Source organism: Salvelinus namaycush, chromosome 17 (assembly GCF_016432855.1).
Source record: "Salvelinus namaycush isolate Seneca chromosome 17, SaNama_1.0, whole genome shotgun sequence".
NCBI lineage: Eukaryota > Metazoa > Chordata > Actinopteri > Salmoniformes > Salmonidae > Salvelinus > Salvelinus namaycush.
In genome coordinates, this window is record NC_052323.1 from 9,147,490 (window position 1) to 9,161,150 (window position 13,661).

General features: G+C 46.2%; 1 protein-coding gene across 1 annotated transcript in view; it reads left to right on the top strand.

Annotated features, from left to right (window-relative positions):
- Positions 1-13,661, top strand: part of spata5 (spermatogenesis associated 5) — a 127,544-nt gene that overhangs the window by 103,276 nt on the left and 10,607 nt on the right. The window contains exon 16 of the mRNA XM_039012098.1: positions 448-612. Within this exon, the coding sequence (XP_038868026.1) occupies positions 448-612 (165 nt within the window). The remainder of the gene's footprint in view (positions 1-447; positions 613-13,661) is intronic.

Consider the following 13,661-nt stretch of genomic DNA (forward strand, 5'->3'; position numbering starts at 1 on the left):
TCAGTTGCGATTTTCTTTCTTCTGTTTCACATGGTAAACAATAGTTCAAATGTGCATTTTTTTCATCCAGTGTTGTTTTTCTGTACCTTGGAAACCAGCGTATGGTGTGGACTTTGATTGAATATGGTCCTCCTGAGACTGCACATGGCCTCCATTTGGAATAATAATCTTCACGCTTGATATGAACTGAGGTAAATTGTGCAAATCAGGCCTTGCTTCAGGGCAAGTTTACCACACCTGCAATCAGTGCATGGAATTCTTCTAGTCTCAGGTTCCTAACAAGAGAGATGGATGGAGGGAGTAAGAGAGAAGGATAGGTGGAAAGATGTATTTATTGATTGATTGATTGATGAAGACTCCATCCTCAAAGGGATGTTTGTCACCCAGCAGCAGAGACAATCACACACACATGACTAACAGCTCATTTCCCTCACTTCTGTTGCCTAGGCCCTGATGCGTCCGGGTCGACTGGACCGGATAGTGTACGTCCCTCTACCGGACGGCCCCACGCGACGGGAAATCTTCACGCTGCAGCTCCGCAGCATGCCAGTGGACCAGGACATGTGTCTGGATGACCTGGTGACCCGAACGGAAAAGTACTCCGGAGCAGAGGTGAGACAAACAGTACTGATTATGGTTGCAAATAAACAACACGTACTCTATAATAGTACTTTTATGGTAGAATACATAGAAGATGCAGGATGTAATACACATTGTAATGTAATAACAATTCTGGGGCTAATCTCCCATTGACATCAATGCGTAGTTTACGTGAATATCTAAGTTACACATAAGCAGATTTCAAGTTAGGATTTCACCCATTGTGATTAGTATTGAGAATGTGATATTGAATGTAAGAATATCAGCACTAGTGACAGTACGTGTTTTTATAACAAATATAAAGGACAAGTCCAGGAACAATTCTACCATTTAGTCATGAATGGCGGCAACTTGTTTTCTATTGGACAAATGATCGAGGATTTTAGTCCAGGTTTGAATCAATTCCTTCAAGTGAGATTTATCGAAGGCATGCTACCTGATTCATGGTTGGCCACCCTGGCAAGAGCCGGACTGTCAAATAAAAATCGGCTAAGACAAACCCAACCCTGTCGTGGCACACTCAACACGGAGACCGTAAAGTCAAGTTCAACGTGGGAAAAAAAATATTGAGGTGAAGGACTCTCTCTCTCCTCATTGTTATTGTTTTAAGCCTACCTTTTAACGATTACAGGAAATAAGTGAGAGGTGGCCAGCGTTCGCAAGGAGATGTTGTTCGCCTTCCACTGTCTGTTTTATGTCTGTGCTGTGTCAAGGCCCTCGTGATCTCACAGCTGGCGGACTCGCAGCGAGCACACAAACACTCCATTGTGTGACAGACTTGTCTCTTTGGGCTGGGGTGTGAATCACGTTGTCTTGACAGAGAAACAGTGCGGTGCCGTTGAAGCCCTGACAAGCCCTACCTGTCAAGATGTTTTTCATGCTTTTTGTGGTTTAATGATGACACATCCTTCAGTGGCTATAAAATCAACTCCGGTTGTCCAAAATGTTACAGTCGATCAAAATGTGGTTGCAAGGCCGGCCACATGGGTATTATGAAGAGGATTTGTCAATTCTGTGTCTAGGACCTTTTGGCCACTAACTTTTTCTCTGGCTATTCTCCTGGAGATCTGATCAGAGGAACACAGCTGTCGAGGAATTTGCTTCTCTTACATTACCTTTTAGGGATTTGTAGAGATCTGTTGAAAACATGTACCCCCACCCTCCTTCCCTCCATAGTTCCCCCACCCAAAAGCAGCTTAGAGCAGGCACCTGGAGAAGGTATGTACTAGAAACCGATCCCTTGGTATCAGGTGTTGCGTTTTACATCGGGGTGTTTGGGATAGAGCTTTCACCTCCCAGTGGAAAGTTTGCTATCTCTGTTTGCAGGTTCACTCTCGGTAACCCACAAACCCCCCCCCAGAAGTATGTGCTGCTTCGCACAACATGCACAAGCTTAAAGTCAATGGTCTGTGAGCTGTTACACACTTTATTGTTGCCAGCGCTTTTGTAGTAACTTTGTATGTCAGGGGACATTTGGAAGCCATTTTCATGCTCCTCAATGCTCTAACTTAATAAGATAAATAACATGAACAAACATTAATATAGCAAATCGTTAGATGTAGTAATTCGATGAAACGGCTTGTAAAATAAGTAGCTCTTGTGGTCCAGTGTCTTTTGGTGGCTGTAAGGTGGGATATATAGGTGGAATGGAGTGCTTAAAGGCATCTTGTCTAAACTAAATATACTATAGCTCTCCTGAGGGTATGTGAACGTGAATACTCCTGGCATGGCAGGCCATAAAAGTCTGCCGTGGTGCTATGCATCTGTTTGATATGCTACTGAGCGGGCGTATTTGTCTTGGCACGGCGGGATTTCTGCAGAGGGCGGTGAGGCGTGCCATGGCGGATGGGCATCGGTCGTGTATCAAGCCCACGCTTCAGGGGAACAAGCTCGATGAGGGGCCCTTGTAAATCGTCCGGGCTCTTATTGAAATTGGAGGCCGGTTTGCCGAGTCATATTTCTCTCGCTCACACACAGCCTTCTCCCTCTCTCTCCTCTCTCTGCCAACTGAAGTACTAGGAACTCTTAAGAGAATGAGCAAGGACATTACTAAGCATTGAGTCTTGCGTTAGTTATCGGACTTTGTGAGGAGAGAATATGATTTTGGCTTACACTTCACATAAAGTTGCAACCGTGTCATTAATGTGAAGTGTTGCCTAATTTTGTGTTTCTTATACGGTTAGGTTGAATGGACTGGTAGAGTGACAAGACTGGCAGTTGTTGTCATGTCAGCTCCGAGCCAGAAGCCTTGTTAAAATCACGTCTTCCACCCGGCAGGTTCCTGCCCAGAGTGACATCTGTTTTCCCCAAGTTTACACCCCACTACCCCCCACCACCATACCCGTCCATCAGCACTGCTCCTGCCTTCACCATCCGCCTTCAGCCGTCCAACAAAGTAACATTCGATACTGTAATTGCATTGTGTTGTCATAAAGAGGGATTGCTGCTAGTCCGGAGGGAACGATGACGCGTTTCTTTTTCTCTTTTTTATGATCAAGCCCTGACAGGAAGAACCCGAGGATTTATGTACTCCATCACATGTCCCGAGTCAGAGAGAGGCCAGCTCCTTCAGCCTGGTGGAGACCTGTTGGCTCATTTAGCTTTGATAGAGGACGCTTCTTTACTAGGAGTCAGCATTGTTTCCCCAGTTAGCCTGCGGAAGATTGCACGGGTGTCACGGAGAGGACGCATGTCAATAAGGGGCTATCAGTTTTCCGGAGGACTCTGTGAACTTGGTTTACTCATAAATGGGCAGAGGTACATTGTGTGGATATCATATAGGCCCAGTATGGGGACATTGTGGGGACATCACATAGGCCCAGTATGGGGACATTGTGTGAACATCATACAGGCCCAGTATGGGGACATTGTGGGGACATCATATAGGCCCAGTATGGAGACATTGTGGGGACATCATATAGGCCCAGTATGGAGACATTGTGGGGACATCATATAGGCCCAGTATGGAGACATTGTGGGGACATCATATAGGCCCAGTATGGAGACATTGTGGGGACATCATATAGGCCCAGTATGGAGTCATTGTGGGGACATCATACAGGCCCAGTATGGGGACATTGTGGGGACATCATACAGGCCCAGTATGGAGACATTGTGGGGACATCATACAGGCCCAGTATGGAGACATTGTGGGGACATCATATAGGCCCAGTATGGAGACATTGTGGGGACATCATATAGGCCCAGTATGGAGACATTGTGGGGACATCATACAGGCCCAGTATGGGGACATTGTGGGGACATCATACAGGCCCAGTATGGAGACATTGTGGGGACATCATACAGGCCCAGTATGGAGACATTGTGGGGACATCATACAGGCCCAGTATGGAGACATTGTGGGGACATCATATAGGCCCAGTATGGAGACATTGTGGGGACATCATATAGGCCCAGTATGGAGACATTGTGGGGACATCATATAGGCCCAGTATGGAGATATTGTGGGGACATCATACAGGCCCAGTATGGGGACATTGTGGGGACATCATACAGGCCCAGTATGGGGACATTGTGGGGACATCATACAGGCCCAGTATGGGGACATTGTGGGGACATCATACAGGCCCAGTATGGAGACATTGTGGGGACATCATACAGGCCCAGTATGGGGACATTGTGGGGACATCATATAGGCCTACTGTGGGGACATTGTGGTTGATTAGGTGGATCCACATTTCATAGTTTAACTGTTTACAGAAGGTAATTTATCCACGAAATCCCCTGCTGTCAAAATATCCACCATGTGTTGTGGACGTTCTGATGGCGCCGACATCAGAATGGCGCCGATGTATTATTTCTTACATTGTTACCCCAGGAAATCTTAAGTCTTAATATATACAGCCGGGAAGAACTATTGGATATAAGAGCAACGTCAACTTGCCAACATTACGATCAGGAATACGACTGTCCCGAAGCGGACCTCTGTTTGGACCACCACCCAGGACAATGGATCGGATCCCAGTAGGCGACCCAAAACAACGGCGCCGCAGAAGGGGCAGAGCATACTACTCGCCAATGTCCAGTCTCTTGACAACAAGGTAGACGAAGTCCAAGCAAGGGTTGCCTTCCAGAGAGACATCAGAGATTGTAACATTCTCTGTTTCACGGAAACATGGCTCACTCAGGACATGTTATCAGAGTCGGTACAGCCACCCGGTTTCTTCACTCATCGCACCGACAGAAACAAACATCTCTCTGGTAAGAAGAAGGGGGGGGGGGGGGGGGGGGGGGGGGGGGGGGGGGGGGTGTGTATGCTTTATGATTAACGAGTTGTGGTGTGATCATAACAACATACAGGAACTCAAGTCCTTTTGTTCACCTGACCTAGAATTGCTGACAATCAAATGCCGACGGCATTATCTACCAAGAGAATTCTTTTCGATTATAATCACAGCCGTGTACATCCCCCCCAAGCAGAAACCTCAACGGTCCTGAAAGAACTTCATTAGCCTCTATGTAAACTGGAAACCACACATCCTGAGGGTGCATTTATTGTAGCTGGGGATTTTAAGAAGGCTAATCTGAAAACAAGGCTCCCTAAATTTTATCAGCATATCGAATGCGCGACCCGGGCTGGCAAAATTCTGGATCATTGCCACTCTAACTTCCGCAATGCATACAAAGCCCTCCCTCGCCCTCCTTTCGGCAAATCTGACCACGACTCCATTTTGTTGCTCCCAGCCTATAGACAGAAACTAAAACAGGAAACGCCCGTGCTCGGGTCTGTTCAACGCTGGTCCGACCAATCTGATTCCATGGGATATGTTCCGGATAGCCTCAGACAACAACATTGATGTATACGCTGATTCAGTGAGCGAGTTTATTAGCAAGTGCATCGGCGATATTGTACCCATGGTGACAATTAAAACATTCCCCAACCAGAAACCGTGGATTGATGGCAGCATTTGCGCAAAACTGAAAGCGCGAACCACTGCTTTTCATCATGGCAAGGCGACCGGAAACATGTCCAAATACAAACAGTGTAGCTATTCCCTCCAAGGCAATCAAACAAGCTAAGCGTCAGTATAGAGACAAAGTAGAGTCATAATTCAACGGCTCAGACACGAGATGTATGTGGCAGGGTCTATAGTCAATCACGGATTACAAAAGGAAAACCAGCCCCGTCGCGGACCCCGGTGTCTTGCTCCCAGACAAACTAAACAACTTCTTTGCTCGCTTTGAGGACAGTACAGTGCCACTGACACGGCCCGCTACCAAAACCTACGGGCTCTCCTTCACCGCAGCCAACGTGAGTAAAACAATTAAATGTGTTAACCCTCGCAGGGCTGCCGGCCCAGACGGCATCCCTATCTCTATCCCAGACTGCTGTTCCCACATGCTTCAAGAGGGCCACCATTGTTCCTGTTCCCAAGAAAGCTAAGGTAACTGAGCTAAACGACTATTGTCCCGTAGCACTCACTTCCATCATCATGAAGTGCTTTGAGAGACTAGTCAAGGATCATATCACCTCCACCCTACCTGACACCCTAGATCCACTCCAATTTGCTTACCGCCCCAATAGGTCCACAGACGACGCAATCACACTGCACTCTGCCCTAACCCATCTGGACAAGAGGAATATGTAAGAATGCTGTTCATCGATTACAGCTCGGCATTTAACACCATAGTACCCTCCAAACGGGCCGCCCCCAGATGGCTTGATTACCAACAACGACGAGATGGCCTACAGGGAGGAAGTGAGGGCCCTCGGAGTGTGGTGTCAGGAAAATAACCTCACACTCAACGTCAACAAAGCAAAGGAGATGATCGTGGACTTCAGGAAACAGCAGAGGGAGCACCCCCCTATCCACATCGACGGGACAGTAGTGGAGAAGATGGAAAGTTTTAAGTTCCTCGGCGTACACATCACGGACAAACTGAAATGGTACACCCACACAGACAGCGTGGTGAAGAAGGCGCAACCCCGCCTCTTCAACCTCAGGAGGCTGAAGAAATTTGGTTTGTCACCAAAAACACTCACAAACTTTTACAGATGCACAATCGAGAGCATCCTGTCGGGCTGTATCACCGCCTGGTACGGCAACTGCTGAGCCCACAACCGGAAGGCTCTCCAGAGAGTAGTGCGGTCTGCACAACGCATCACCGGGGGCAAACTACCTGCTCTTCAGGACACCTACACCACCCGATGTCACAGGAAGGCCAAAAAGATCATCAAGGACAACAACCACCCGAGCCACTGCCTGTTCACCCCGCTATCATCCAGAAGGCGAGGTCAGTACAGGTGCATCAAAGCTGGGACCGAGAGACTGAAAAACAGCTTCTATCTCAAGGCCATCAGACTGTTAAACAGCCATGACTAACATTGAGTGGCTGCTGCCAACAAGTGAAATTGTAAGATTACTTGTTAGATATTACTGCACGGTCGGACCTAGAAGCACAAGCATTTCACTACACTCGCATTAACATCTGCTAACCATGTGTGTGTGACCAATAACATTTGATTTCATTTGATTTAGATTTATTTGAGGAAACGGTAAAGATTGCTTAACATTACCAGCCATCCAAAACCAATGTATGGCTTCGAAATATCAAAATGCCTCGTATACTCTGTCAATCTGTAGGTAGAAAGACTTTGAAATAACATTGATGTTATGGAGGGGGAGAAAGAAAACCACAAAAAACACCATAATATATTTTGTTTTCCAAGCAGGAAGATAAATGGCTTCCTCTTAACACCTGTTGTGGTTGTTCTTCTGCCCTGTTCCCCGCCAAAGATTTATGACCCCATATTTGTTGTTGCAAAGATTTTTTATTATCAAGGACACCCAGAAGAATGCATCAACAAAGCTGTTGCTATTTTAATAGCATTAAGATTCAATGTAAAGACTCAATGACACAAGTGTACGTCTGGCCTCTGCTGATCAGAGATTGATAGATTAAATCACAATGTTGATCAAGAAAATATGCATATGTTGCGTTTGTTCGAGGCCAAAACATAGGTGAGTTTTATAAATCTGTGAGCTTTTAAATGCACAGTATAATTTTGCCACAGCGAACCACTATTGTTTTGACATTTTCCTACCATAGGAAGCAGGAAGAGATTGCCAAAAAATATGTGCATATAATATTCAGTTTACTACCCAGGCAAGTATGTCAGATTGTCTCTGGAACGAATAGCTGTTTACCTCTCTAATTTTTGTTATAAAGTCATCTTTTACCTTTTCAAGTGAGCAGCCTTTCAGAGTCCTGGCTGTCAAAATGGGAGATGTATGAAAAGGAAAGACTTCCAGCTCTGCCTTTTTGCATTTATATATAAAGACCTTGCTGTGGTCTAGGTCCAAGTACACGCGTGGCACAAATTACATTTTTCCTGGGAAATATGAACCACTCAAGTGTACTCATTGTAATGTTTCTCTTGGCTTGGGTGTAGAGGCAGGAGGGAGGGAAAGGGCGGAGGGAGAGCAGGAAGGATAGAGAAGGATGTTTACCCCTCCAGCATTAAGGAACCAGTAAAAAAAAAAAGTCCTAGGGCCTTTTGGATGGGAGAGGAGGCAAACTACAGTGAGTGAGAGAGAGATTGAGAAAGAGAGAAAAAAGAAGGAAAAAAGAAGACCAGCGCTTCAGCAATAGAAACTCCAGGAACCTGTAAAAAAAAGTTTATTGAGTTGTCCCCCGGATCTTCCTCTCCTTACCCTGGCCTTAGGCCGCATAGGCCACTGTCGGGAGGAGGTGTGCCTGTTTCAGAGGCCCACACAGGCCGAGAGGTCAGGTGTCTGTAGTTAAACGCTGCACTGAGCAGCCCAACAGGAAGGCCAATCTCTCGTTTAACACCTCGCAAATGGCTGTGGATTGGCCACTCCTTTGCCTTAAAAATCCTGCTTTAACCCGTCTCCTCCCCTTCATCTACACTGATTGAAGTGGATTTAACAAGTGACATCAATAAGGGATCATAGCTTTCACCTGGATTCACCTGGTCACTCTATGTCATGGAAAGAGCAGGTGTCCTTAATGTTTTATACACTCAGTGTATGTCAAGAGTCCTTCCTCCAAAGGGCCATTACATTTTGTGAAATTCCCTAAAATCATGGTATTTTCCTTGTCCTGGTTTCATGAGGAATTACTCTATTGGGATTGTGAGAATATTGGTGATACTGTTGTCTTACTCTTACTTTTGAAGGGTGTTCCACTTAGCCATTGCTTTGAAAATGTTTGTGTCTCTGGGTGCCAACATGTTCCCATTCAAAATGTAATTGTACCCTTATGTCTATGCCTTTTAGCCATACTCTTATTCAGCTGTACTGGCCAGAACAATTGGGATCAAATGTCTTTATCAAGGGCCGAATAGCCGCATTCCCCCTACTCCTAGACACAATATCAAACATCTCTCAACATTAAGGTTTCCATGACTCCAGTGGATCATCCAGAGGTTGGTCATCCAGAGATTCTTTGAGGTTGGTCATCCAGAGATTCTTCAACGTAGCCACTATGTGCCTTGATGACAGCTTTGCAAACTCTTTGCATTCTCTCAACCAGCTTCATGAGGTAGTCACCTGGAATGCATTTCAATTAACAGGTGTGCCTTGTTAAAAGTGATTCCATATTTGCTATTTCATAGTTTTGATGTCTTCACTATTATTCTACAATGTAGAAAATAGTAAAAATAAAGAAAAACCCTTGAATGAGTAGGTGTGTCCAAACGTTTGATTGGTACTGTACATACATGCATAATGTGCTGTATGTCAACGTGATACTAACAGAAATAGAGATTAGCCTACTGCATCGGATTCAATACAGTGATCGTCTTGCTACAGTAACCTCTGATTGCCTCCAGGTTATTGAACCTTCTTGTAATTTATATGCTATGGCATAGAATGGAGCATGTATGATAGGGAGCAGAGTCTATTTTTGCAACTTTTTAACTGTCATGTAAAGCTTTATATTTAGCTATCACCTCGTAAATATGACTTTACATGTTGTTTTCCTACTGTTAACTGCCTGTCAACAACGGAGCTTTGCGTTCGTCACCGTCATAGTTCATCAGAGGAAGCAGCGGTGATGGGACAAGGCGGGGCTAAGAATCATGCCTTCTCAGCCCTACCAGACTGATATCTATGCAGCGTTTAATGTAATTAGACGGCTTGTGAGGCTACCATGTTACCCATACGATTTAACGCAATTTTAGAGTAGAGGATGGGCATGGACGTTGTGAATTTTGCTTACCGTGTGATCAGGACTGTGTAAACATGTGAGCACACACGCATACACAAACACACACACACTCATAGGCAGAGTAGTGCACAAGAATACACACACACAGAGCCATAGAGAGCGGTCTCCAGGTCGCTCCAGTGTGGGCATGTTTAGTAAATATGCCATCTCTTCCTTCCCAGTGCTGGGGAGAATGTGCCGCTTTCATTCGCCTGATTAACCAGCGAGGACAAATATGCCCTTAAAATTGAGGCCCTGTTTTCCCCCTTACACGCCACGGCCGTCTCGTCCCAGAGCCTCGACACAGGTGCTATTCCACACGGGCCTTTGCTAAACAGTGTAGAGGTGAGGATGGGGGTGACCCTTCTGAAAGAGTTTCATAATCTCAACTGATTGGTCCACATCATGGGTTAGCTATGACAGATGTTTTATAGGTTCTGGATTAGAGCGATTGTTGTTATGGTGGTAGTAATGATCTAGGGATGGACTTCATAACAGCCAAGTCACCCCTGCTTTGAAAGTTATTCTGGGGGGCGATAGAGAGAACCTAACGCTGTGTGGTCTTGAAACGAGCACCCGTCCCATTTTTCAGCCATGTTTTCTATGGAATCGGAATCCCTTGACTCAATCACTGCATGCCAAAAAGCCATACCCCTTCTCCTTCTCCTTTATGGTCGTGCGGCATGTTTCCATTCACGTCTCCTTCCCCCCCACGTAACTCCATAACCCCCCCAACACACACACTCCCCACCGCTCTCCTCTCCCCTATCCTGAACTTTAGCATCACCCCCCTGCCTTGTAATCTTAAATACTGTAGGTTTCAAGTGGGTTGTGGTCAGGCCTTATTTCTCTTGGCAGCCTGCTGTCACTGCAGACACTTCCTCTTTGACATTCTTGGAAAATGAAATGTTTTATTTCTGGTCGGAGCGTGACGCTGTTTGATTTCTATATTATTTCATTTCCTCGGATGCAGTGGGGACTATTTTTCTTTTAAAGGGGGAGTCAATATTTTTGGCGTTGGCCTAATAACTTCTTCATGAGCCAATAACATCACTGGCTGTGTGTGTGTGTGTGTGTGTGTGTGTGTGTGTGTGTGTGTGTGTGTGTGTGTGTGTGTGTGTGTGTGTGTGTGTGTGTGTGTGTGTGTGTGTGTGTGTGTGTGTGTGTGTGTGTGTGTGTGTGTTCGATCGCAAGAGAGCTGGGGCAAGTGTTGGCGTAATGCAGAGCCATTTGTGGGGGGGGAATGGACCCAGGCTGCTGAGGACACAGGGACGGCTCGATAGTAACCACGCCGCCTGGCCTCGTTGATATACTGCAGGAGCAGGTAGCCACCAAACCAGCCCCTAATTAAGGCTTTTTGATACTGGAACTGAGCGGCTTTGTTGAAGTAGGAAGCGACGGCATACTAGGTGGATTTGACCTGAGCCCGTTGGTATGCGCTGCCAGTTAGCTTCTTCATCCAATCCTGAAAACATTTCTGTGCACACTTGTTTTACTGAAACTGGAATGGAAACTAAAAATGTTGTTGAATGTTATGAAACGAAATGGAGAGAGTTTTTCGTACAACTGACACATGACAAATATGAGAATCCGCGAGGCCACATTTTCTATGTAAAGGAACACCGACAGAATCCCAATGAATACAGTCTGTAGTGTGTGTGTACATAAGGGTGTGTCTGAATGTCTGTAAGTGTGCATTGAGTGTTAGGCAGGTGTTACTTCCATTACAAGGCAGGGAATCGGATGGGCATAACACACACACAGCCAACAGCCAGTGGAGGAGGGAAGCGGTTGCAGGAGCATGTCCAGAGGCCACTGAAGTATCTGGGGCTCGTGTTGTGGCGGTCTGACTCCAAGCAAGGGAAATGAGAAAAGCCTCAAGCCTGAAGGAAAAATGCCCGTGCGCGTGCCAAAGCTGATGTCATGGCGTTAAACAGCTCCTCACAGCAGCACTGAGGGCCGGCCGCCCTCCCTGCACTGGGCTAAAAAGACCATGCTTAGCCCTATGCCATTTAAGCCGGAGATCCAAATTGCTTTTCCTGCCCCTTCCAATTAAATGACCAACAAAGAACCGAACTAAATGTGACTACCAACCTGCAGCAACGTATCATTATGGTCTACCAGAGGGCTTTTTCCCCCATCTCGCCTCTTACGGTCGGGAAATATGATGACAGATTGTAAATCGTCTGCGTAATCACTTCTTCGGATCGCATTTTCCTTATTTTCGCGCACGACAGGCATCATTCGCAAGAGGGGTTTTGGGAGCAGCAAAAAAAAAGCAGTTGAACGAGTGGAAACAAGGATGTGGTCGAAGTTCAATCAGGCAGTTGTGTGTCTTTTCCCTTTTCCAGTGTCCTGTCCAGTGTCCTGTCTAGTGTCCTGTCTAGTGTCCTGTCTAGTGTCCTGTCTAGTGTCCTGTCCAGTGTCCTGTCTAGTGTCCTGTCTAGTGTCCTGTCTAGTGTCCTGTCTAGTGTCCTGTCCAGTGTCCTGTCCAGTGTCCTGTCCAGTGTCCTGTCTAGTGTCCTGTCCAGTGTCCTGTCCAGTGTCCTGTCTAGTGTCCTGTCTAGTGTCCTGTCTAGTGTCCTGTCTAGTGTCCTGTCCAGTGTCCTGTCCAGTGTCCTGTCTAGTGTCCTGTCTAGTGTCCTGTCTAGTGTCCTGTCCAGTGTCCTGTCTAGTGTCCTGTCCAGTGTCCTGTCCAGTGTCCTGTCTAGTGTCCTGTCTAGTGTCCTGTCCAGTGTCCTGTCTAGTGTCCTGTCTAGTGTCCTGTCTAGTGTCCTGTCTAGTGTCCTGTCCAGTGTCCTGTCTAGTGTCCTGTCTAGTGTCCTGTCTAGTGTCCTGTCTAGTGTCCTGTCTAGTGTCCTGTCCAGTGTCCTGTCCAGTGTCCTGTCTAGTGTCCTGTCCAGTGTCCTGTCTAGTGTCCTGTCCAGTGTCCTGTCTAGTGTCCTGTCTAGTGTCCTGTCCAGTGTCCTGTCTAGTGTCCTGTCCAGTGTCCTGTCTAGATCACTGGGGTCTAGGCCACTCTAATGACATCTTATTTCACCACTTTGACTGACGTGGAGAGTTCCAGAGCCTCCCTAAGTAGAAGTACGTTGTGGTTGGTATTCAAACATGGCTGCCAAGAGTGTATGTGCATGAGTGCGTTACACTCATAAGGTGTTTGTTGTGGCATATAAGGTGTGTTGTGAGGCCACGACTACTCCATATAAACGATCTTTCATCAGAAATAAATATCTGTGTGTGTGGAACAGATTTCATGAAAGTGATATTAACAAAGGGTTATTAACGTCATGGTTACAGAACGTGTATATTTAGGTTGTGATCTAATAGAAGAACAAGAACTTGTGATTGGACAGATACAGTATATAGGCTACATTTAAAACTAACGCATTGGCTTACTGTGTATCGAGTACTCTTTACAGTTGTTGTTTTTGTAGTCGTAACCTGTTTTTGGAAAATGTTACTAAATAGACCTGGTCCTAGGTGGCCTTTGATGGCTCTTACTGCACCGCCAGCCAGCCAGATATCCAAAGTACTCGCCACATCTCCAGCGAATGGCTGCTGCAATGCATCAGTTTAGTCCCTCCATATATTTAAGTGATTGCTGACATAATTTATGAAGGGAATGAAAAATAAAGTCTGCATTGCAATAAAACCCCCCGATCCATAATTTAGCCTGGGCTAAATTTCATTGCTGAGCGTTTGCAGTTTTTTTAAGCCCTCTCTCTGAAGGCGGGGGGCCCAGCTTTAAGGGGTTGTGTTGGCTCGGGGCCTGGAATTTCTTCACGTTTACAAACAAACTGCTTTTTGCTCACCCTGTTTGCCTTTATGGCTTTTCAAATTGCGCATGGTAAACACACATGCAAAAAAAC